Below are 26,925 nucleotides of genomic sequence, written 5' to 3' on the forward strand. Positions count from 1 at the left end.
TTTGTTGTTTGTCAACTGTACAAACGCTAGAAGGAATTAGGCAATTTTCTCTCATTTAAGTCATAAAGAGATCATGTTCCGCGAGTGTGGATATTCTTCCATTTACTCCCCTCATTAACAGAAACTTCTGTTCTCGCTCAGCCCCTCTGACCTCCTTGCTGCTTCCTGCTCCTTCATAATGTGAGATGATGTTGGGTGATGAGCGTTTTCAAGCATGCTGTGCCCTCTCGACCACATCAGTTGCTCAGTTTTTCCTTCTTGGAAAAACTGTCCAGTTTTTTTGCGCTCACTAAATAAAATGTATGCGTTATAATTCTACAGAAAAATTCTCTGTATAGTGGGTCGCTTTGTTGCTAGAGGTTGTAACGGACAAAAGCACCCAGCTCCATTAAAATATGACCCAAGAACACAGTGAATTATAAAACGTAATTATTTTTAGGTTTTGGTGGTAAAAATGAACAAATACACTGTAACGGCATATATTTATAAGCAAACTTGAAACTGCAGATTTTATTCCCTGAATCTATTTCTAGATATATACAACATTGAATTGTTTATATTTTTACTGTTAAACATATTCTTAATTAAATACAGATGAATAATTTGAAGATGGCAAATGCAATAACTTCAGATAAGGTGTTTTTTTTAATAACACGAATTTGCTAAATTAGACATACATAGGCATACATCTATCCACTAGATGGTGGCAAAGTGCCTCCAATATTTTCTTTGTTGTGGGTGTGTGTAGAATATGCATCACCAGGCATTAGTGACATACATAAAGTATATCACTTTCGATGTGTGGTGGTTTGAAGCACATTTGTGACAGTCATCTATAAGGGAATAAATAAAAAACAATGTTTATATCTGCTTGTCCCTTATATGTTGTGTTCATGTAGCTCTTTTACTATTTTGTGGTTTTGCAGTTGTTTTTTTTACCAGACTTTTTGCTTGGCCAAACAAAAAACACCTTTTATGCCTGCAGTGACGGCAGTTATTTTCTCTGATCTGCTTCGGTGGTTTTCTCTTCCAGGATTGAAGAACTGCTAGTCATTTTTCTCTTTGTCATTTTGTACCTTTGCTTCTTTTCCACCCGACTTTTATCAGGTTGGAAATTATGCTATCTACCGTAGGACGTGTGCGACCGAACATGCATCAGCTTCTCACTCATCTTCAACCCACTTTCAATCTGATGAATAAAGTTAACTTTCTTAATTCTACTCATATCCTGCTTGAAGGAAATTTAATTGAATGAAAACGTTATCATTGCCCAGCTGGACTAGGTTGCTCAGAATTACTTTTGTTTCATCGGGATTAACGATGTGTCACATAACAGAATGTGGATCAGAACCACAATCGCGTGAACCTTCTTCTACTTGACTAGGAAGGCTTATTGCTGACGCTTTTGGAACATTAAAAATGATGTCTATAAAATGTGGGTGTATTGCAGAAATGATCTTTGTTGTCTTATGCCGGCTTTAAACATGGATTAAACAAATTTAACCATAACAAAGCAGCAAACCTGGTGCTTACAAGATCTTGTCCAAAGCTCAAACGCTTCCTACAAGTAAGACTACCCTAAACTATTTCTCTTCCTCTTTTCTTTCCTGTTGTGCAGGTCACCGATCAGTCTGTGCGGGCGGTAGCGGAGCACTGTCCCGAGCTGCAGTTTGTCGGCTTCATGGGATGCCCCGTGACCTCTCAGGGTGTGATCCATCTCACCGCGGTGAGTATCAAACCAGTCCTTCACTTGGATTATCATACTAACCTTAAATTATCAGCGGAGGTCTACTTGGGTTTTAAGAACTCCATTTGTATGTCTACTTATAATAAGCTGAAGATAACATACTTCCCACTGTCCCAGTTAAAGATAAACGTCCTTGTTTTGTCGTAATTACTTGTTTGAGTAAATGTCACCAAAAGTTCTTCCATGACCAAGTTTATATTTTCCTTTTTTTTTTTCCTGTCTAATCGGCTTACTTCAGGCCAGCTCTTACATGTTGCTGCAGGTCGTCTCCAGGGGGTATATTTAGCTTTCATGAAATGAATTCAGGCACTCACTCTGTGTTTTTTTTTTTTTTTTATCTCTGACTTAGTTTTAAAGTTATTTGGTGTTAACTTTTAAATCTCATGAAAGCTTAATGAGATGAATCCTAATAATACGCTGCTGTTGCGACTACACCCCGCTGTTTGGATATTACCATGCTAATGAGCAGTGCTCCGTGCTTAAAGCCGTTCCATGCCACGTACTGTAAACGCCGGCACACACATGCGCACGTTGAGGATCGCTTGGAAGTAAATTCACAGGGAAATCCCTCAACTTGTTTTCCTTCTCATTTATTTCCTTTTCCCAACATGGCATCCGTCTCGAGTGTGTGCACGCTGCTGCAGTGTGTATTATGTCCGCACCCATGTGTCCTTCTGTAATACAATTCGATTTGTGTTTGATGTACTTGGGTGTACACTTGAGTGTGCACGCACCTCAGTGGACCTGCATGCTCCCGTTTCTCCTCAAATGCAATTACAGTTGTGTTAATAGGACTGAGGCACCCGGTGCTGCGCTGCGTTATTAGATTAAACAGCAGATTAATTTGTGCTCATAGTTTTGGCCCCTATCATCTCTGCAGCCTCCGCTGACCTTGGCCATGGTGTTGTAGACAGGCAGTAATGAAGCCAGCCAGTCATAACAGCATTAGCATACATGGAGGTGGACCCACACACACACACACACATACATTCATTATTATTTATAGAAGTATTAACCAAGGTGAACATTTAGGAGTTCAGAAGAAGAAGTTCATAATTCTGCTAATATTTATAGATTTTTCAACATGCAGAACCACAAGCCGAATAGATCATATCACTCATTTGGATTTAACTCGTTTTCTGTTCTGTTCGCTCCCATAAGTTGCACTGACCTTGGACTTTCTGAAATCCCATTAGAGTCCAGGCTTCTGCTACCATCTTCTGAATGGAACAGTTTGTGCAAAACACCCAAAAACCATGTTAGAAAAATAAAAAGTTGTCTGGGTTGTTTTTCTAGTCCAGGTGTTTCTTAAATTTTCTAAATTATAATTTAATTATGATTTAGAAATCATTTACCATTATTTTTTTTATTATTTTCCAACATTTTCAGTGGTCCAGAACAAGGCCACAAATAAATAAAAAAAAAATTGCAATGTTTGTGACCATAAGCTCCTCTAATTTTTCTTATTCTTATAGGAAATTTTTTACTTAAACGTAATAATCTTGATTTCTTTGATGTCTCCGTGAATGACCTGACAACCTTACACACAAAAATAAACAAAGTAAACTCAGCTCAGCGTTCAATAAGATACAATAACATCAAAACAACTGCGGTAAAACCTACGTTTATCTAGAAACATTTAGAATAAGTACCAGTAGGCAATAAGTGGGCAATAAGAATAAATAAATAAAATATTACAATATTTTTTTTATTTGAACTATTTAGATAAATATCCTCATACTGTTTTAATTAACAGACCAGTTTCAAAATCAAACCTTTTCCCAATACAAATTCTCCGCACAATTAAATTGCTCTAAACTGAACACATAATTCCCTTTAAAGGGATAGTGTGTAACTAATTTAGCTTTTAATTAGCAACATTGAACTATTGCTTTTATAAATACATATTTTGGCAAAGTCTAATAATGTCCCATCATAAATGAAAGTGTTCTCATAACTTTGAATTAATAGTTTATAAATACATAGGTGGCGGTGCACCAACTGGGGGGCGCTATGTTGCGTCGCCATTTCTGATTTCAGTAGCTGAAAGGGGACAGACTGTCAGCCATACGTAGGGATGGGTATCGATTAAAATTTCCAGAATCGATTCAATTCCGATTCTCAAGTTTTAGATTCAATCATTTTTGGATGGATTGCTGGTATTAAAAACCTTTTTTAGCTGTTGCCTGAATTTCATGTAGTTATGTAACATATTGATACTAGTATCAATATGTTACATATATGTTATGATCTTCGTAACATGCTCACTTGTTTTTTTTTGTTTTGTTTTTTTTTTACATAGATTGATATTTTGTCCCCCTGGAGATCCTTGACTGTGTTCTCTGCTCCAATACACAATCTTGACCAAGCTTCTAACAATAACTTCTAACAATTATTCCTTAAAAACACACTTAGCTTCATTATTTCTTTGACTCTCTCACTCTGTGTGCACAGCTACAAAACTTTTCGCTATATGCTCATACTTATGCCGAGTGGATAAGTCTGCTCACAGCATATTTTCTTTGCGGTTCCAGTGAACAGTCTGCAGGTAAAACCTCCAGAAAGCGTTGGCTACCTTGTTAACTGTTATTAACGACATATTTTCCTGCTGCGCCTCAGCTGATTTGCTGTTTGGTCTCTGCACTCGGATTGGAGTCCGAACTACAGCAAACCGGGGTCACCTTGGAGTGGGATGAGCAGAGCTGTGACTGTGCTTGAGTTTATTTCCTTTTATGAGTGAGGTCTGTGTGAATGGAGTTGTTTTTCTATACTGCTGCTTCACTCTCTAAATGCACAGTTGGACCTCATAAGCATCACGTCTAAATGGTTTTAGACGTTAAAGTAACCAGTTGCATTAAATCCTTCCCTCTGCGTTTTTATTCAGCCCGTCAAAACCGACACGCTTATAGAGACTCCATGATGCTGTTCTTGCTGTTTGACGGAACGGCACTTAACAGCTGACAACTTTACAAAAATGCGGTTATGCACAGCAGGCTGGAATGACAGCGGCTGCTCATGAGGCCAACATCACATCAAGAACAGGTTTTTCATCACATTCAAGTTAACCCTGACCATTTAACCAAAGGAAAATAATCGATTTATAGCCTCTGTTGAGACTTTTAATCACACGGATCATTTTTTTTTCTCTCTCTCTCAAACTGGAATTGTTATATATGTGCTCCTTTCATCCTTTGCGAGGATGTTTGCGTTAAATGTTAAAGAAGGCGAGGCGTAAAAGACAGAAGTTGCTCGGCCTTGAAAGTAGCAGCTGTCAGTCACAGATGTTTAACGAGTGAGTTTCTCTGCGATTTACAGTGAGATTTTATTAAGGAGGCGCTACAAAGCGCTCACTCCACAGCAAACAAATCAACCTGTAGCCTTATAATATCTGTATTTTTTGGTCAAAAATGTTTAACTGCATTCATAGAAACTTAAACTGATTATAAATAAAAGTTTGATTTAGTTTTCCAAACTCTTGACTTTCTGTTTTATTAGAAGACTGAAATTATACTTTTAATATATTTTAATAACGTTTTCAGAATCGATTAGTCTTTTCTTTCAACATTTAATTTATTGTATTTATTAATTTCGTACCTCATTTGCTAAAGAGACCCCAGAGACATTACTTTTAGATTGAATCTATGGAATAAAGCCACCTCTAATTTTTTTTCTTTCCTGAAAGCATTTAAAATTTAAGCACAGATAAGTTCATAAGTTCCACCTTCTATTCTAATCACTTTTTTTCCCCCTGTTATTCATCTCTCTCCGCCTCCGTCTCAGTCGTTCCACCTCCTCCTTTTTCCATCTCTCTATAATCTCTGACAGCAATTATCTTGTTTGAGAGTTGATTCCTCCTCTCATTGATTCCCACCTGGTCCCATCATCTGTCAATTTAGAAATCATATTCTTGCTTTTAGAAATCGTTGCATTTCTGATGACTCCACGGACCTCCGTGCTGTTCCAGGACTACGGCGCTCCTCTCCTGTTCGATTATTGTGCTCTCCCACCCTACTTCTTCTTTTCCTCCCTGATCACACCTTTATATCTTCCCGGCCCACTCCATTTCTACTTGTGAATAAAATAAAATAAAATAAAAACATGGGGGGGAAACCATCAACTTTTATTTACTTGTCTTCTGTAACACCTTGTTTTTCTTATATTGATTTGTCCCAAGTCGGCATACGAGGAAATCAATAATTTTCTAAACGGAGAGAGCTGCGTTTGGCGACGTGTTGTGACAAGTTTGAATGCGGATCATCTGCGGGGTTCTGCCGTCTGTTTTGCGGCCCTTTAGGAGATCCGCTGTCTCTCTCTGACATTTGTCACAACTCAAAACGTTTGTGCTGGTAAATCATCATCTGCCTGGTAACTAAAAGGCAAAACAATGTTTTCTGTTTGCTCAGCAAGGGAACAAGCTCTGTGACACTTTCCCTCCCGGTTGTTAATTAAACACAACATTCAGCTCTGCGTGTCAAAAGAGAAACTGATCGTTTCAAGTGCAACATGTTTGTTTGTTTTTTTCGTGGCTGTGTGAGTCACGGTTTTTGCTTTAAACTTTTATTTATGGTCGGTTTTTAGATTGAAGCTCTCCGTTGGCTCTGAGCTCTCGACATAAATAATAGTTTTATTTATGAGGTCTGTTATTTCCCAAGGCTGCGTTATTGATGGAAACCATCTTGAAGGGAGGCTTTGTGGGTGTCCTGGAAGCCTTAGTGATTTGGCACCTGGCCTCAGCAGGTAATCCCAGAAACATGTTTACTGTAATATACAGTATACAGGTTTACAGTGGCTACCGGACTTATTGGCAACCCTGGTCAAGTTGTATAAAACACCTTCGAATAAACTCATCTTTTATTGCAGTGGCAGGATCTCACACCGAAAAATTAGGATAAATTGCTGAGTGAAGGAAACATCCCTTCTTAGAAATAAGCGTTTTCAGCAAAATGACTAGTTATTGACACCCAAAACCTTTCCTATGCGTTATTTGTAATTTAGCATTTAGTTTTCTGGCACTAATTTACCTTATTTATTCATAAGATGGACACGAAGAAGGGCAGAGAGAAAAAATGGAGAAGTTGAGGCAGCTGCGTCGATGATTGTGTGCCTGCTCTACCATAGAGCCAGTTTGCTAATCACTTTTTAAATGGGTAGCATTTTATTTGGTGATTAATGATTTACTGTTTCCTTAGAGTATAAATAGAGTATTATGTGACACAGAGGCTCATTTCCACTTGTCAAAATGGGAAAGACCAGCGAACATGCCATTCAAATAAGGCAGATGTGTGTTGAAACTAGTAGAAAATAAAGTAGCCGAAACTAGGACCGCGGTTCCATCAGTGGTGCCTCCAGAAATGTCTCACAGGGGGGGAGGCAGATGTGGCCCCTCAAACTCTTGGGGTGGCACTGAAACTAAAGCCATAATTTCAGGATTTTATTCTACTGTTGTAGTAAAGCTGCCTCTAGAAAACTATCAGAAAGACTTAAGTAAACATCTACTAATATCTTTTGGTTTTTAATGTTTTTTAGTTTTTTTTTTAATGTTCCTAATGATCTAATGTGCATAGATAAATATCAGTACAGTTAACATTTTGAGTTGAACACCAATTCATTTTTATTTTGTAATTGTATTTAGAATAAGGTGCACATTTATACATTTATGGGAGAACAAAACATTTACAAGGGAAAAGTAGATACTGGCAGATACAAATAAAAGCGCGATAGCCCTGGTGGCGCCCCTGGGTTCCTGGGGTTAGTCCTGGAATCTGCTGCAGCCACAAACCCAGTTAGAGGTCACAGCCCCACGTGCACCGAGGACCACTGGCACCACTGAGGTCTTGGCTTTGCACAGCTTCTTTGTTTCGTTCTTGGTTCTGGCTTGTGGTGTTCCTCCTTCTTGATGTTTCTTGGAATCACAATGTCTGTCACTACTGCTCTCTTTTCTGCTTTGTCTCCACCACAATGTCCAGTCGGTTGAAAATCACCAGTTTGTCTGGATCTGGAGGTCCGACAGGATCGAGGCCTCGCCGTTCTCTCCCGCTTTGGCTGTGGGACTCCTGGCTGATATCCAGCACAGATATCCCGTTGTCCAGGTTATGGACAGGGTGTTCCATACCCGTCTTGCGTACCAGGATCTGTCACGAGGCTAATATTTGTCGGACTGTTTTAGTGGTCCTGTCTGACGTGGTACACCTCGGCCTATATTGCTTCTTGGGCTTATAGCCTGTTCCTGTGCTGCCATGGTTGTGCCTTTGTCTTGTCCTTCAGTGCAGCCCTCTCTAATCATCGCTTTGATATCAGCTACTTTCTCAATCCCTTTATTGTACGCACCCTGCAGAGGCTTTCATATATACTTCAGGTGTTACGGAGCAGTGGACATACCTTTTTATGGATGGTAAAGTTTTCTTCTCCTACACCTGTCTCTCTTCCTCGAACTGTGTTTTCTATTTCTTTGTGAAGACTTCCAAGCTGTTGAATGTGTATGACTGTGTAACATTACACCAGAGCACAGCGTACGACGTTCAGACACGGAGGAACAATATATCTAATGTTTATTGAGGTATATGTAAGCGTTACATTGAGGGTTAAAGTCTTTAGCCAGCTTGTTCTTCGTGCGTGTGTGTGTGTGTAAAATAAATGATCTATGTCTATAGGCAGTATATTATCAGCTCTATTAATCAGACTCTTTAGCTGTCTTCGAAAACATGAGGAACACCCAGAAAGTTATGATGTAACTTTTACAAGTCTTGCAACCTGTTTGTCTTTCTTGTGCAGTATTTTTCTTTTTTGGTTATTCTGCTCTCTGTGTTCATCTCTTTCCCTTCTACTTATGTGGTTTGTGTTTTTTTGTCTTTCTCTCTCTCTCTCCCACACACTCATGCTCCCTCTCCTTCTGTCTCTCCATCTTCCTGTCAAGCTGCTCCTTTCTTCTGCTAGTGATTAAGCCCAAGGTCGGCTCTATCAGAGAGTCGGAGTTTGAGAGTTGCTCCCTGTGCCAGAGAGCCTTCATTCCTCCGGCTTTAGATGTCCCACTGATGGCTTCCCCTTCTCCTGTCATGCCTACCCATAATGCCCCTCCTCATACATCAGCCTATCACCGCCCTCAGACACTTTGGGCCGAGAAGGGCTTTTGCTGTCTGTGCGAAAGTTCCCACCCTCGGGACGGGGGCCAGAGTTATAACAAATGGGGAGACTGTTGAAGAATGAGTCAGAGATGAAACGAGGTATATTTGGATACTGTAATAGCTGCGTGTTGTCTCTGTGATGTGCAGAACTTGGATGTCTCTGGTCTTAATTTGGGGCCTTGTACATTAATTCAGCCGTGCTGCTTCAGTGGTTTTGTTGTTCTTCTGGGGAGAAAAGTTGGGACCTTTGATTAATGCTCCATGAATTTGACAGAATTGGACCATGGGTAATACTTCATTCTCTCTTTGTGCGTTTATGAGCGTATAAAACAGTCTGGCCCATGACAGGGAGGATATTTAATTTCATAACTAAAATCATATGCTCTATTTATCCCTGTACAGTGTAATGTGCAGCGCTTGGTTCAGAACATTCAGAGTTCAAATTAGGCTCCAAAACCAATGTAAAACCACACAGTTGTCTTCAAAAAAACTATTATACCTCCTGAACTTGTCAAGGTTTTGTCACGTAACTGCAGTTTTCTGTGTGTTTTTATTGTGATTTTATGCCGTGGACTTTTACAATTTTACATAACAGTGAAAGAAATTACATTTTGAAAAAAAAAATTAAAATCAAAATCTGAAAAATATTTTGCCATGAAAAGTCACTACTGTACAAATCTTCTTCCAAGAGCCAAAGACCTGAGAATGAGGCGGAGATTCACCTTCCACCAACACAACAACCTGAAACAGAACTAATCAAAGCAGATTTATCAGCCAGAAAGACAAAAAAGCCGCTATTCTGCAAAGTAAAATGTGAAAAACTTTCAGTCTAGATGCATTAGTGGAGGCTACAAAAGACTTGCAACTGTAGTTGCAGTGAAAGATGGTTCTAATGTGTATCTACTCAAGAAGGATAAGTGCAAATGCCCGCTGGGGCTGCATGATATTAGGAAAGCGTGCGGTGTGTGTGAAAATGTTGCTCAAGGTCGCGGTAATGATGAGACTTGTAATAAATAAAAACAAAGGAGTGCTGTATTAATGTCTTTCTTAGCAAGCATAGATCCCAGATAATGAATCGCCTCTCCACCCACTGGAAAATGAAATAAAATCATTTTTTCCCCACATCTCAACAAGGTTTTATTGCAAAAAGTTTCTTCTGGCTGACATTTCTGTTTTGGCAGTAAAAGGGGCTTAGCGGTGTCCTTATTTCCTTCCATAACTTTTGATGCTGCATTAAACACATTTTTTAACAATTATTTTAAGGGAACAGGGGGCACGGATACCCGGTTCTTACATAATTAGACAGCATTTATTGCAGTCTAAGCTGTTTCTTTTAATTTGCATATCGGATTAGTTATATTGCGGTAATATTTTAGCAATAAATGAGGTGCAGCCGTAACGCAGGCCACACTTTTCAGATATACATTAGTACAAAATTTAAAAACAAGTCTAATTTTCCTTCCACTTTGCAATTATTCATTACTGTATGTTGGTCTATCACATAAAATCACAATAAATTCCAATTTTGTGCTTGTAGCTTGATAAAATTATAAATAAAAAAAAAAAAAAAAGAATAGCGGGGGTTTATTTTCTGTTCTTAGTTGCCATGAACGGCAAGGCTGTCACCTTTACTGACGCCTCTCTTCTGCTTGCGCCCCACGTTGGGAGAGTGGTGTCTGGCTTTGCTGCAGTCGGCTGGTCCCTTATCTCCTCCACCCCCTGAATGAGGCACAGAAAATACATAATCACAGTACCCTGTGTCAAACTGATAACCCCCAGCACCAACCGAGAAGTGTGGCTGCGCGCGTACGCCTGTGCCCGCGTCTTACTCTATGGACGGATGTATGTGTGCACGCGTGTTGTGTCTCAGAAGTGGCGGAGGGGGAGGCAGGGATAAAGGGTAGAGGAGGCAACGGAGGGGATTTTCAAGGCAGAAAGGTAATGGGGTTGTGGGGGTCGCCAAATGAGTCTCAATTGTAATAATAATTTTCTTGACTGCTGTATGGAGGAGATTGGGGGATTTATGAATATAATGAGGGGAGGAGAGCCTAAGGATGATGTGTGTCTCATGCAAGAGTAATTGAAGAATAATTCATTTGGCTGTAAGACTTTTAACCCAGAGAAAGACAGAGACGGAGAGGTTTTTTTGACCTCTGGAGGGTGGGGATATCATGTCTCATTACTGGCCCCGACTAGTGTCGGTGTGCCGTGACTGTCATCCGGCTCTGTCGCGGCGGCTCCCGCGTCCCTCGTATGGATGTTTGGGTCCGCGCGCCGAAAATGAAAACCTCAATCTCTCCCTATCACCTCAGTTTGTTATCGAGACCGGCACATGCAGGATTAGCGACTGAAGGAGATTACCAAAAGAAAAGGGGAATAGAAATGTGGGGGGGGGAAAAAGTGATAGACAGCGTATGGGCACAGAATAGATAGAGAGGTGGAAACATACATGTATGGGCGCGCACACGCAGGGATCAGGGCACTAGTCACAGTGCTGGATTTATTTATTTTTATTTTGTCCCAGTCTCGCTTTATATTCGTTTGGTGACAAAACGTACTTCTTTCCATAGACTTCTAATTTGATTTAAGTAGTTGATTGACGGGGCGAGTCTCGTAGCTTTGTTGTGAAACCAGCTAGTTTCCCAGCTGTGTGTTTTTGGGTTGCTGTCTTTCTAAAAAAAAATCCACTTTAGTGTAATAAAACACCTTTCTGGTCTCATCTGACCAGACCGCAGTCTTCATCTGCTTGTTTTGCAAACTTTCAATAAGCTTCATCACGGGAACATAGAGACAATTGCAGTTTAGGGCATCGCTTGTTGTTTTCATGGCAAACAACTGTCCTCACTACTTCCAGAACTTTCTGGAGCTTTCTGCAAGTGCGCTCGTTCCTTTCACTCCTCTGTCAGGGAGTGAGCCGCCCATGGTCATGGCTAACCTGACTCTAGCCATATGGATGTCGCTCCGCCTAGCTTCATTCACATCCATCTGGGACATCTCCCATAGAGAGTGATTTCTCCAACCAATTTTATGGTCTGGCCAATCAGGACGCAGGGCTGGAGTTTTATAGATGTGACGTAGTGGAGAAGCGACCGTGACGTGAGACTGTTTTGATAGCAATGGCGGCTTGCATCGAGGAAGCAAGCGTTAGCATTGATGCTGCTATTTCTTCCGTGTTGTCCAATCTACCTAATATTGTTTCATTAAAAGAACATCAGAGAATGGCTCTGAAGGCTTTTGTTGGTGGAAACCATGTTTTCGCCCTTCTCCTAACCGGTTTAGGCTAGTTTTGTTTTCTGCGGCGCGCCAGTGGCAGAGCGGTTAGCGCGAACCATATTAGGAGGCCTTTAGTCCTCGACGCGGTCGGCCCGGGATCGACTCTGACCCGCGGTGCTTTGCCGCCTGTCTTCCTCCCTCTTCCTGTCAGCTCACTGTCAATAAAACACGTGCCACTAGAGCCACAAACACATTAAAAAATAAATAAAAAAGTTTTGTTTTTTCCTGCGTCGCTCTCACAGCGTCGCGGGTTAGTTTCGGTGTGAGTGGTTGAAATAGCACGTCGATAAAGATGACAGACAAGTGGCTTATCCAATCATATGCAAGAATTTTTGATAAGGCCCAGCCTTCAGTAAAGGACTTCCTGTGGAGAGGTCCCAGATGGATGTAAGTGGAGCTAGGCGGAGCGAAATACATCTGGCTAGAGTCAGGTTAGGTCATGGCTGGTTTATGGGGAAATTATCTTCGTTCCATTTTCGGATTGTGACCCTAACTCTGCTCACCGGAACATTCAGAGTTTCTGGAAATGCGTCTTTAGCAAACAAAACCAGTATGTTCTGCAAGATTAAGGTTAAGTTCTTCAGACAGCATTTTACCCTTTATGACACGCGTTTTGTGCAAAACACTGGTGATAAGAAACCTTTTTATAGGCAGCCAGTTAGCTGATGATGTTAGTTTACACTAATGGGGGGGGGGGGGGGGGGGGGGGGCAGGGGATTGCTCTATAAATGCAGCTTCTTCTGTTCATGTTCAATACTTTTGCTCTCTGTCGTTCCACTTTATTACACTTAACTTCATTTACGCACTAATTTATTCTGATTTCTTTTTGTATGGATAAATATCCTCGGTCGTAACCGACATCTGGTGTGAATTTCATCCCAATAGTCTCATTATGAGTATATTTCCTGAGGGAAAACCTTTGACATGTTCAATACTTATTTAACCGTTGTAACTTCTGAGGCTCTGGCGTGAGCTTTTGTGGGATTTCAGGAGAGGAGGGCTGCATAGGACGGGGTTGTCATGACACACCTTTCTCCTGTCTGACATTCTCCCTTTCTTTTTTCGGGGGATGGATGGGGGAGGGGGGGTGTTGAGCACGCATGAGTGCGCACTCCTACTCACCTAGTATCACCTCTGCCATTCGTCCCTCCTCTTTGCCCCCACCTCATCCCGTCTCGTTCACACAGTCCCCCAAACACATGCAGACAACCGAGCAAACACCTCAAAGGCACTTTGTGATTCTTGACTCCTCGCGGAGGACTTTAAACATCCTTCAAAGCGTGTGGCTCAACTTTTATCTGGCTCCTTTTAAACCTTCTAAACCAGTTTCTGCTCTTGCTTTCTGGTCGTGAGAATCTCAGGGCTGGTCCTCTTACAGAAAGGTGTTATTCCCCTTAAAAAAAAAAAAAAAAAAACAACAACAACAAAAAAGCCTGACGTGCAAACATGTGCTGCTCCTTGGATGATCTGTGAGCATACCCCAGAGTAGCTGCCTTTGTTTTCCCCTTTTTTTTTTCTCTCGTCCTGATGAAACTCACTTACTAAATCTTGAAATGGACGTATTTTTTTTTTTACTGTAGCCATAAAACAGCAGCTCATATTTTCCAGATCCAGCATGTTCGCTGTTTATGAATACAACAATGCCAGCTCTGTCCGTGCTTCCATAAAGCCACGTAACTCCCCGTGAGCCGGAGACATTGACGCTGATGGACAGTTACAACCGTGCGCTCATGTTATTTTTTTGTGCCAGAGCTCAAACGCGTGACATCATATCCTCCGCACGGGGTCCGCCAAGGCGTCCACTTCCTGCTTGGCGTCGGGTAAATATATGTAGTAATATCAGAGGTAGTTAAAAAAAATTGGCCTGCGTGGCAGAGCCCTCACAGGTGCATGGTTTGTGAAATGCTCTAATGTCGTGAAGTAAGCTTCTAAATAAGCCTTTTCAAATGCAGCGGGCCACCAAAGCTTTGGAACAGACATGTAGTTTTCTCTGAATTATTATTTTTCTTTTTCCATTATTTGACTGAGAGTCTTATTTGTCTTGTTTAAAAGACGCAGCTAATTAAATTGTCAAGATTCAAACTGATTGGAGATGGCTTATAAATCAGTAGACTGAATAGAACGACTGACGTTTCCGTTTTTTTTTTTGTTAAACATACAATCTTAGATGAGTTATTTTTTTTTTCCTTCTTTCTTTCTGTTGACCCCTGCCAAATGTGAGGAGTTTGCTCATGGCTTATCTGTGATGTGTTTGACTTCGCGTCGAATAGATTAGATGGATTGAAGTGATTATCGAGGTTATCTACGTATTAAGATTCACATCCAGTTTTTAATTCTGAGAAGGTTGATTTTTCTTTTTTCCAGCTTCTGTAATTATCATTTTTCTTTTAATCGTTTGTCGTTTTAAACCAGAACGAAGCATTAAACATGACAAAAATAAATATTGGGATGTACTGTTTCATTCAAATCTAGACTATCTTTTAATATATTATTCTGTTTTGAATGTTTTAATGAGGATTACATTTTTTTTGCCGCATTTGATCTAGTTTACAAATATTTTATTCATTTTGTCACACTTGTCATTCAGTAAAATGGAATAAAATAGGTGTTAAGAAAATTCAATAAAAGTGCTAATTAATTGGAGGACACATTTTCATTTATGCAAAAAAATATTATTTCAAAGAAGCAAATTTCTTTTGTACATTAACCAAATTTTTTTTTCTAACTTAACAGGCTCTAATAGTATTTTTATTTGATAATTTCTAGTGATGAACATCAAATTTGCAGACTAAAATTCTTAATATTCTGTCATCAGCCGGTATAAAACATATACCAAAACCTGTGCAAAACCTGAATGTTAAATGTCAGGTAACATTAAATGATATGAATTTACCTATATCCTAAAGACGACATTTTATCTTCAGTTAGTGACAGTTATTAAAGTCTATCCTTTATATATTTTTAATATATTTGTGGTCAGTGTTATATATAATTAGTATTTTGTTCAAACTCTTTCATTTTTTTTTAACCCTCCAGTTGTTTTTTGCCTGCAGCTTGTGTGCATGTCCACATCCATGCGCGGTCTGCTCATTATTTCGAGCGTGCGTGCGTGTGGTAGGAGAGGAGCCGCCGGTCCAGGAGCAGCTGGATTTTGCAGGTTCCACTGGTTTTATGAACGGCTTGAATAATGACCCCGCTGTAGCTGCCAACTCGGAGGCGAAGAGACAAACTCTGCCTGGTTACAGACTTCAGCCAACGAGGAGAAAAACCTGCCCAAATCCTCTCCGCTCACTTACTTTGTTTCTCACTGACTTTTTCCTCCGTCTCTCTCACTTTTTTTTTTTTCACTCAGCTTTTCTAAGCATAACTTACACTTTTCCCCATGTGCAAGCTATTCTATATGTAAGCTTTATCTTTTTCTTGGTTATCCCTTATGTATTCTTTGTGTGCAGTAAAATATTTGAGTAACAGGAAACTAATAATTATAACTAGCCCATTTACCCTCACCCCTGCTCCCCCACCCCCCCACCCCACCGTGCACACATCTAAAAAAATTTTGGTTATTTTTCCTCCAACCCAGCTACTCGCTCAACCAATGAAAACTCCCTCCGGTTGGCCTGGTTTCTCATTGGTTACCCACATCAATGAAATGCCGCCTTATTGGCTGTAGTAGAAATTCTTTTTCAGCAGAAATAAGCAGTTTTGAAGATTTGGAGAACAAATACTACTTTTGATATGGGGGGCTTTGAAAATTTCACCCTGGCCGTGCCGATCACAAACACTGAATGGACGAGAAAACTCTTTTGTGAGAGAGGATGTGTGGAAATACTTGCCGCTGCATTTCTGCCGGGTCTCTTCCTGTGAGCGTTTGTGGCGTTAGAACCCCAAGCCTTAATAACTTACACTAAACTTCAAGCAGGAATTGTTGCCACTTGGCTTTTGTCCCCCTTCTCAAAGATGCTGAGCTCCCGTTTTTCTGAATGTGCAAGCATGTTTATGTCCCAACAAAATGAATAATGAGCGTGCAACACGGGTGTACACACCCTGTTCAGCCCCCAGAATAAATAATTTAGCACTTCGATTCAGTGGCGACTACAGGAGCATGACAGTTTGTCCGTACTTGTGGGGTTTTTTTTGGTGTGATTTTGTCCACACCTCACTGAGTTTATGTATCGATAAGCAGGTTTTTTTTTTTTGCAGTTGACAATTTTTTTTTTTTAGCTGCTTTCGTGCAAACAAGCCGTTTGTTTATTTCATTCGTGTTGCCACATGTATCATTAAAGCGCAGGTGAGCGTGCGCTGCATAAAAATTGTATTTCATGTTTATTTCATGCCCGACAAGACATTTTAGAACGGGAGGTGTGGATTCAAGTTTCACTGGAGGAGTAACAAACAAGCCACTCAAAGGAGAGAGGTTTTTTTTTCTTCTTCTTCTCTCTCTCCAAGTTTAAAAAAAAATAATAAAAAAATGACTTGCAGCATAGGGCAGCAGCTTCCACACTTACCGTTTTTTTTTTTTTTTTTTTTTTTTTTTTTTTTTTTGCGGCTTTGTGTGCTTTTTAACCTCGGCGGAGGCGCTGTTTACATGTGTGCTTACTTCACGCAGCGAGCCCCGGTCCTTGTCCTTCCCCTCACCACGTGTCTTCACGCTGCTCGCTATATGTCACGCCTATGGAGCCGACAACAGGGCTCAGTGATCTTAACACCGACTGTAAGCTTGTTTTCTCTTTAGCCTCGGACATGACATTTACCTTTATGCCTCCCTGGCGGCTCGCTTGAATATCATACCCCTCTTATCTTGCATCCCTTGTGTGTGCGCGCATATGTGTGTGTTTCAGAGAGTGTAAGCGTGTGTGTGTGTGTGTGTGTGTGTTTGCAGCCTTCTGTTGAATAGTTATGAGTCTGTATCAGAGTCTGTGCACCTGCACTGTCTCTTCTTGCTTGTTGAACATCGTGTCAGGAGGTTGAGATTTTAACTTGGGGATTAATCTAAAGCTTCTTTTATAAGGTATTCAGATCGGAGAGTGGGATCATTGGAAGTGTGTGTGTGGGGGGGGGGGGGGTGGAGATGAAAGGAAGATGAAAAAGCGAATGCTCGTATTGACTCATAACCCCTCGCGCCGGGCGTGCGGGCGCGGAATGGTAAACAGTAACGATAAACAATTCTGTAGCACTTATCTGCCGTGTTTGGTTTTGTTCTGTATTTGTTCTGTTGTATTTGGAGCAGCATGTGGTACAACACATATTTACTCTGCACACAGGAATAAAATTCATTTCATTCTTGCAGATGCATCATAGCCGTTCCCGTAGCTCAGCAGAAATGCGAAGGTTGCGCGCTTGTGTTGCGTCCTCTTTGTAGCGATGTCAAAGTAACAAACGAATGGGATCCATTGTTTACTTAAGGAAGGCATTATGCGTATTTTCATCAAGAAAGTTTTTGTTGTGTGAGACTTTTCGATCGAGTCCTTCGTAATATGTAGTATGTGTCGTCCCTTCTAGCTGCAAAACCTGAGCGTTCTGGACCTGCGGCACATCTCCGAGCTGAACAATGAGACGGTGATGGAAGTGGTGAGGAAGTGTCGGAAGCTCAGCTCCCTAAACCTGTGCCTCAACTGGAGCATTAATGACAGGTGAGTGAAGTTTATTTGTAAGGCCAAATGATGCAGTGGATGTAACATATTTGGTTCACTTCGGTTTATTTGATACTGTTCAGGTAAGTTAACTGTGCTTCAGTAAAATATTTAGTCCACTGTATTCTTGAAATCAGTTCAGTTCTGTTCTGTGTGATTCAGTTCAATTTCATGCCATGGCATTAAGTTCCATTCACCCGAGTTTGATTCGGTTCTGTTAAAATCAGTTCATTTCACTGAATGCACTGAATTCCATTTAGTTTCATTTAAGTCGTTTCCATTCAGTTTGATATATTTGATCAGTTTCCTCCAACTCCATTTAAATCTGTCATTCATTTTTATTTATTTCAAATCCATTGTGTTCAATTTCTTCCATTCAGTTCGCCATGATTCATTTTGTTTAAAGTCAATTTTGTTAACCTTTTTATTTCAATTAGTTTCCCCTCAATTCTTTTCAGCTGCATTCAATTTCATTTAGTTCACTTCGATTTAACCTTTTAAGCCTGTTTTGACATTAGGTCAGAAACTGTCACCGTCTTTCCTAAATACTTCTAAAGAGAAGGCTTTAATGTTTCATCACATTCAAAAACAAGCCTAAAAAAAAAATCTTACGAAAAATAAGAGACTTTAGAGAAGAACAAGTCCAAAGTCAATTATAATAATCAGTCCAGGCAACAATGAAGCTCTTATACACACATAGACACCCCTGCTGACAATCTAATAGACCACCAGCCCATTTCATAGACTGTTTCAGCACCAGTGTGCAGCATGTGGTGTGTTTATGATCCCGATGATGAGGAATGTCATGGATTGTATGATGACGTTTTCATTCCGCTGACAAAGAGCCTAATAAACGTAGCCTACCTGCAGATACACTACAGTCGCTGATATTAGGCTTCGACATCCAATTATTGGCGCCTTACATCCGCCGAAATGTAGAGAGCACACATAGGTGTCTTTGGTCATATTTTCCACAGTAAAGCCCTCTTGCTTACTAGCTCGTATCCAACACTGCTACTTCTCAGCAGTCCTTCGGGGTTTAGGAAAATTAATGTAAAAAAACAACAACAACAAACTCCCTCCATATGGTCATGATCATCATGTCGTGAGTCGCTCCAGCAGACATCAATCCAGAAGAGTTTTTTAGTTACCATAATAAGTCTGTTGAGGCGATATTCAAGACAGATCTGCTCTCTATTTGACTCATAAAAGCAAACTGTTCAAGCTTTACCGCTCAACGTTGTCTGAATGTGAAGTGGCCGCGGCGCATGCGCACTGAGCTGTTCTAAATTTAGCAGTTTGATGTCGTTTGTGAAAAGCCTTATTAAGACCTGTTAAGCTGAACCTGAGAAGTTTTAGGCTTAAATTGTCAACAAAAAAAGTCCAATCCATTTCGAACCAGTGAAAATACCACGTTAGCATAGGCTGCTAACTACACTGCACTGTGGGAAAGTTGTTGCTAAATGGAGACTCAAAGACTGTTTTCACTGTAAGTAGCGTGTTTAAAGTGAACATGGAGGAAACAAAAAAACGGTGAATAATGAAAAAAACACTTTGCATAGATGGCCCTATGAGGAAAATAAACTTTATATATATTAACTCCCTATTTCAAGACATTTTTAAAGGAGGTTAGAGCTTGGGCGCAAATCAGTCTCCCGAATGGATTGTGAACACCAAAGTAGTCACACAGTAGGTTAAAGATAACAGGGTCAATGTTTTGAGGTGGCTATCACAAAGATTAAATCTCATTTTGTGGGCTGGCTTGAAAAGCAAAGGTGCTTTCAAAGCTGGCTCAGTTGCTCCAGTTCTGTCAGCAGGAATGGGCCAAAATCCCAGCAAACCGTTGTTAGAAGCTTGTGGAAGGAGACCAGAAAATGTTTAACCAAAGTTATATAGTTTAAAAGGCAATTCCACCAAATACCAAGGAATATTATGTAAAGCTTTGACTTTGAAGAAAGTAAAACAAAAAAAAAAATCTACTTAATGATTCTGTTATGAACAAATCAGGAAGTCATTAGTCTGGTTTAGTGTCAGAAGCTGAGGAGAAAAAAAGATCACGTGCCTTTTACACTGTACGTACTGTAAATGTCTGGTTTCAACTATATTTGTGCGAGCATTGACGGGGCCTCAAATGGACATCAGCGCATACAATTATGAACAGAGAAAGACACGCATTTAACTTAACCAAAACCTTCAAGAAATCGCCGATGACATTTCTTTGAAGGTCTTTCAGTGACGTGCGAACTGCCGGCGCGTCTTCCGAAGAAAGAAGACGAGCGACAGGAAACTGGTTTATTTGCCTCAAAGTTTTAAAAGGTCATCAGTTCATCGGGGTCACTGCTGTTTGTAACCACACACACACACACACTCACACACACACACACACACACACACACACACGCTCTAAAGCTGCTCGTTTGTTGTCAGTGAAGACCAGAATGACTCAACCCTGGCTCACATTAGCTCACAGAGGGTAGAGCTGGGTCAGCTTGTGTCTGCTTCAGACTGATGGCGGTGTGCAGCCAACAGGTAAACAGGCAGAGGAAATGACCCCTTATTTCCAAGACCAATTTGTCCCCCCGACTAGAAGCCATTGAAGATATAGAGCTCGGCGGGAGGTAAAGCATATCAGCTGTTTCTTTCCCTTCTCTTCGCCCCTTATTTAAACTGTAAAATAAATAAATGAACGCGGCGTCCTCTGAGGTCTACCGCAGTCTCAGCGATAGTCGAAAGCAGCGCCCCCAAAGTATGAAAGCGAGAAAATAATGGCCAAACACCAACTCTCCATCGTCACAGTCTGATGGTGAGGCAGGTGATAGTGGGGAGGCATGTTTTTTTTTTTTTTTGTCAGTGTCATTTCTTGGGGAGAGAAGAAGTGATGTTCTGCAGGTGGGCAGTGATGGTGCTGTTATTTTCTCGGGTTTCTTCTTCCAGAGATGATGAGACACCAAAGTGGGATTGTGTTTTTCAAATCTCATATTGTTCGGAAAATGGGGGGGGAGCAATTCATGATCACAGGGTAATGGGAGAGCAAATGGCCGTGCGGGGCTTTTCAGAAACTCACAGCAACAAAGTTAAACAGTTTCCCCCCACTTTACTTTGAGGTGTGTGAAATCGTTCCTCTTGTTTCGATCGATCTGAAGCTGCATGTGCAAAACGACTTGATACTGTTATTAGAATTTGTACCAAAGAGTAGTTTTTCATCTAGATTAGGATTCAAGCAAGTTGGCAGTTCTTTCCTACTTTTCTAAGTTGTAATTCTAATAAAGATGCACTTACTTTTCCAGCAATAACAAACATAATGAAAAAAATTATTGAATTAATCCAAGCAAACTTTAAATTATCAGCCAAAAACTCACAGGCCTATATCCAGATTAGTAACTATCTCTAAGATTATGGGAAATGTAGTGGCTGTTCAATTTCTTTTTCTTTCAATTAAATAAAAGCTTTATTTAAAAATATATATTTTTAGGAATACAAATGCATTCCACTGAAAAACCGCTCTGTTTTGGGTGTCGAGGGATATTTACATGGCAGCCGGCTACAGATTCCCCTCTCCTAGTTCAGGTAGATCTTACTTCTACCTTTAACTCTGTTGACCACAGAGCTTAGAAACAGGATGCAAGATCAGGTAATTTATCTGGTTCAGCTTTTGGAACGATTACACCTTATCTTTCAAGCACAACCTCTCTGACTGTTTTTGTCAGCCGTATATTGTACCAGCTCTGTTTTCTTGAGCCGATGAAAGATCTAACTTTATCAGATGGTCTCTCCATCTTACTGCAAAGGCAAACTCAGTCGCATGCGTATCGTAGCTTTCTAATCCTAAGTTTGGAGTCTAAGGGACATAAGAAGACATTAGAGTCTTCCCAACAGAGGAAGGCCTGGAGGTCAGTTGGCAGAAAACAATCTTAACTGATATGACTAGAGAGTATCTCCATATTATCTCAGAGGCTGTTTGCTTTCCCAGAACCAGCTCGGGCTTCTGCTTCCGGTTCCATCAGGGCTCTCGGCCTTGTCCCCAGCAGCGGCTCACACAGGCTACTCCTCTCTTGGAGTTCAAATACCAACCAGTCTGAAACACTTATCTTGCTGAAACATTAAAGAAGATTTTGGTAAATCAAACGGCGCAACTGAATTCTGTGCGAGCGGATCAGTCTTGTTTGTACGCTCGATCTGGCGCAGCTTCTGGTTCAGCGTGTTGGCTGGTCTGTAGCTCCGTCATTGGGTCCTTCTTTCTGGCTTTTACTGCAAACGTCTTCTGTCTCTCTTCTTCACGCCAATACATGCTGCACCAGCTCTCACAGATACAGAGAAGACTTGCCACCTGTAGCCTAGTTAGCCCTTAGGCAAATTAGATTTCTTTCCCCCAAAACATTGTTTGTCTTTTTTTACGGAGAGAAAGTTGCCAAGTGAACGGAAATATTCTTAACAGTAGAAATTAAAGAAAGTTACATTTTGTTGAGAATTATAATGTTAACAGAAAAAAAGATTATGTTGGGCAACAATTGGCTTGGGTTGTCTATGAATAACAATAAATAAAAGGGACAATAGCAGTTATTGATAGTTAGTTTTCATGAAAAATAACAAGTGGCACCACCTGATTATCAGGAATTAAAAGCCAGGCAGCTCTTAGTCTCTGCCAATTATTGCTTTATGTATACCTGCCTGATGAGGATTGGTGTAATAGATTTGTGCACTGGTGTTCTAAAACAGCAAGTCCTGCACACACATACAGAATAAACACACTGCAAAAACAGAGCTAAAAATAAGTAAAATGTTCTTAAAATTTGTGTATTTTTCCCTGATTTGAGCAGGTAAATAAGACGATCTGCCAATAGAATAAGATTTTTGCACGTAAAATAGGAACAATTCATCTCCATTATCTTATTTCAAGTGCAGCATATCTAATTATCTTATTTTAGGGGTCAAACTACTCATTCCATTGGCAGATAATCTTATTTACCTGCTCATTTCTAGGACATAAACACTCATTTTAAGAAAATTTTACTTATTTTTAGATAAGTTTTTGCAGTGCACGAACAACGTCTACACTAATGCTACATGCTATGTTTCTATGGTCTACGTAGCCCTAAAACCAGACTGGACCATGTCAAACAAACTGGAGCTATAAAATATGAACACACCTACCAGATGCTGCCCAACCTTTTTCAGGTAATTTATCAAGAAATAGCTGATTAGAGATTCGAGGTCTATTACTGTCCAGTAAAAAAAACAAAAAAACAAGCCAAAACTTTTCTTCAACAAAGACATCAAAGCTGAGCATGTTTGAGAGCAGAAGGAACAATAATTATGTCCATTCTTGCCTGTTTCTCTCTGATTGTGTGGGGGTGTGTGGCCAGGCTTCGGTCACTTGGCCTGCAGCGTTTCCTAAGACCAGATTCATCCAGTGAGTGAGTTATTTGGTTTTATGAGGCTTCTATTGTTGGAGGTTGGGTGTTTCCCAAAATCCCTGACTGTCTCCCCCCCTCTCTCCCTCCCTTTCTCTGTTTATTCATCTGTCTTTCTGCCAGCTTCATTCAAACAGGGGGAAAATCAATATTCATCCATTTTACCTCCTTTGCATTTTACTCGAGGCCAACATTTGCTGCGTATCTCCATCACTTACTGTACGAGCGTCACAAATCAGCGCTCAAATTGGCTGTTCTACATTTTTGTCCCCTCCTACGGAAATCAAGCTAGATGAAGGATTACAGAAACCTCCTCCCCCATGACTTGAGGAGGCTTATGAAGGGCCAAATAATTGGAGGAGTATTCTCACAGAAGCAAATGTTTCCAAAAACATTTTAGCTTTCGCAGGTGTCTGCAGGGGAAGTGCATTTCCAAATAGCCTCTGCTGGAGCCAGCTGGCACTTGTCACGGTGCCTGCAGAAGTGCTAAACCTTCAAATCAGATGCTTATGTGATAAATCAGCGTGATCAATGATGTGTCAAATGACCGTTTGTTTCTCTGCTTTGCTTGATTTTGCTCAAAACTGCCCACATTTTATATTTGTCCAAGTTTAGATGTTATGTCTTAGAATATTTTAAGCATCACAACTATGGTAAAAGTATTCTTTTTAAAGTTTAGAAAAACGCTGGAGGCCAACTAACAGTTAAAAGTTAAAGTGATATTCTGGCATTATCCATGATTTATTTCATATTGCTTCAATTAACTGCAGTAGAAAAAGAAAACACAATATGTTTCTGAATGCCTTTTTTAATTTTGTTTTGTTAGATGTGGTTGTACATTGAACAAGGATTAGAATACATGTGTTGCTTTTATAGTAAGTTAAGATGACATGTGAAATCTAAATTAAACAGAAAAGTCTGTTGAAGTTGTTCCTATACTTCTGACACTGACTTTTCCAATAAGAAATGATCAAGTTGTTCTGTTAAATGATAACTGAAGTATAATCATTTGAGTATAAAGTCAGTCTATAGTTAATAAATTATCATTAGAAATATGTTTGGGTTTGCATGTAGGAAAGCTATAACAGAGATATTCTATGCTTTTTCTTGTAAATTACAAGCAAGATATCACAATTTCTCAATGGAAAAAGAAGCACATCTATAAAGAAACTTGTATAGCAAAGTGTCTATGCCAAAGTATATTTCTGAACAGATTTTAATCATTTTGTACAATTCTCCCTACTCATGTCAATTAAAATCAAGATTTCTTACACAAGACTGAAAAAAAGAGTTTATCTGAGAAGTGGATTGGGAGAAGGCTTATGCTAATCAATGCATTTTGTGGGGTCCTGCTTTAGGAGTATGGGGTGCTGGAAAAGGTGCGGGACCGACTCTGCCAAGGTTGCCCCTAGATCCCGATCCCGTTTGTAAATGCGGTGAACGCCATTCCAAGGCGTAGTAGTGGGGAGTGAGATTTCTCTTCTGGAAACACCAGTGTCTTATCTCTTCTTTTTGAGGAGGATGTGTTTCTGTTGGTATTGTGAGGCATGGATCTTCAGAAGTTGTTTGCAACCAACTGCAAAGTAGCTAGGATGATAGTCATGTCCTCCAAGTCGATAGCCATGGTTTTCAACAGGTAAAAAAAGTGGGCTGATTTCTCTGGGTTGGGGTCGAGTCTCTGCTTCAAGCTGATGAAATGAACTATCCTAAAGTGAGATGTTCACAAGTGAGAGTGGTAGACGGATAGACGGATTGATTCTGTGTGGTGCAGTACTATAGATGACACCCCAATCTGATGAAGTGAAGAAAGAGTGCAGCCGAAAAAAAAAAGGATAGGCTGGTTTATGTTTGACAAAAGCATGTACCATTTGAACCAATTGGAAAATTCAATTGCAATAACCACTGTTCAGCCTAAGAGGGCAGCACTAAGGCGGTTTAAAGACAAATATTGCAGAACTAAACAACTTGACGTAAAAATTAAAAAAAATGGAACAGTAAACAATTAAAGTAGCAGCCTTAGGGCCCGTTTATCTGCAAAAATGTTGATTTTGAGGTGAGTTACACTAAATGCTGGAAATACTTTGAGCTTTAACGTTAAAATTTGCTTCCATTTTCTTTTATTTATTTGGAAATTAAGCTGTAAAAGTAGGTCAATTTACTAATGAAAGCTTTGTTTAATATTGCTGTTTTCCACTGACTTCATTGATACTCAACGAATCAGTCTCACAATATTTATCCTTCTAAAAATGGTCTTTTAATTTTAAATTTAAACAACATACATCGAAGGTACACTCGCCCTGAATAATAAACAGGGTAATATCTAAAGATAAAGGAAGAGCATGCAGCAACAATAGACAGGATTTCCTTCATAGAAGATATCACAGTCTCTGCTTGGGGAGATCAACATCTTTTAATGCTTTACAATCCTATGCTGTCACGTCGCCCACCCCTGCTTGGAACTGTCATTTAATAAGCTGTTTAGTTTATAGAGTCAGAGTTTAGTAATTGCTCCCACCCTTCGTTATTTCCAACTACCTTTGAGTTCCAGGTTGAATCGTTTCAGCAGCATGCCACCACCCTTACCCATGATTCTGACATCTGCTGCAGCGCTGCCTCTGTTTAGTCTGTTTTAATTACAGAAGAGAAACAGTGGCACCCTAATGTAAATGTCCTTTTAGGCAATCATAATTATAACACTTTTGTTCCCGACACCAGCGAATCCCTAACAAAGCTCTGAAACGCCACCAGTGTCTCTGGCTTATGATGCGTTTGCAAAGAAAAAAACGTTCTCTGTTATTTAGCATACTTTTAAATGCAATCTGTGTTTACTGTTGGGGCTAAAGGTCAGGACTGTGACTAAAACTAACTAAAAAAGACCTAGGGTTAAGGCTAGCGATATTTCTCCTTGATAAGGCACAACTAGTCCTTTTGAAACACGTATAATGTCTAAGGCGAATATCAGATTTGAGATCATTTGAAGAGTCTGCCTCTGATTTCAAAGCCTCCTCTTGTTACTACATGCAGGTTTCCTTTTGCAAACTATTTCAGGTTACCCACTTCTCTTTGGGTTTTGTCAGATTTGTCTTAAAATGTCACGGAAAATGTCAGCGTAGCCTGAACCAGACATTTGTCCTTGTCTTGTTTCTTTACCACCTGTCTGTCCTGATCTGAGGAGGGCTGCTGAGGAGCCTTCCCGTGTCCTTGTCTCTTTTCTTTTCTTTCTGCCTGTATTTTCACACATCCTGCACAGACGACGGTTTTCTTTTATTCTCTTCCGGCTGGGAATTTCGAGCCTCCGACGCCGCACTGTATTTGTATGATTTGTAAATTAGCAACCCGGGCTTTTCTTTTATTTACTCAGGCCTGCCATGTTGGAGCAGATTGGCTGTCAGTGAAGATCAGAGTCCTGCTTAGCAGAGTGAATACACAAGCAGAACCAGTGTTGCCCCGTTGTCAAACATGATGTGAAGAAAAGGTCCAGGGGAGAAAAAAAAACAAAACTCGAGGATTAATGGAGACAGAGTGATTAGGCACGGCAGATGAACCTGCATGCATGTTGCATATTTACTCTTCATTTCTTTCTCAGTTCCGCCTTTCCTTTCAGATTTTAGTCTCTTTTGCTCTGCCTCTCTTTCACACTTCGGCTGCTCTCTGTTTATTCTTCCCTTTCTCTCTCTCTCGCCCTCTTGTCATGCGCACAAACACAGAGCCGATTGTTTCTGGCAGGTTGCTTGTGAAAGTGT

The 26,925-nt window shown here is 40.3% G+C and overlaps 1 protein-coding gene across 3 annotated transcripts in view; it reads left to right on the forward strand.

The window, feature by feature from the left end:
• Positions 1-26,925, forward strand: part of fbxl17 (F-box and leucine-rich repeat protein 17) — a 348,909-nt gene that overhangs the window by 102,805 nt on the left and 219,179 nt on the right. For all 3 annotated transcript variants that reach the window (XM_036143888.1, XM_012869993.3, XM_036143889.1), the window contains 2 exons: positions 1,619-1,726; positions 17,641-17,771. In XM_036143888.1, the coding sequence (XP_035999781.1) occupies positions 1,619-1,726; positions 17,641-17,771 (239 nt within the window). The remainder of the gene's footprint in view (positions 1-1,618; positions 1,727-17,640; positions 17,772-26,925) is intronic.

The sequence above is a fragment of the Fundulus heteroclitus genome, chromosome 12, assembly GCF_011125445.2.
Source record: "Fundulus heteroclitus isolate FHET01 chromosome 12, MU-UCD_Fhet_4.1, whole genome shotgun sequence".
In the NCBI taxonomy this organism is placed as follows: Eukaryota; Metazoa; Chordata; class Actinopteri; order Cyprinodontiformes; family Fundulidae; genus Fundulus; species Fundulus heteroclitus.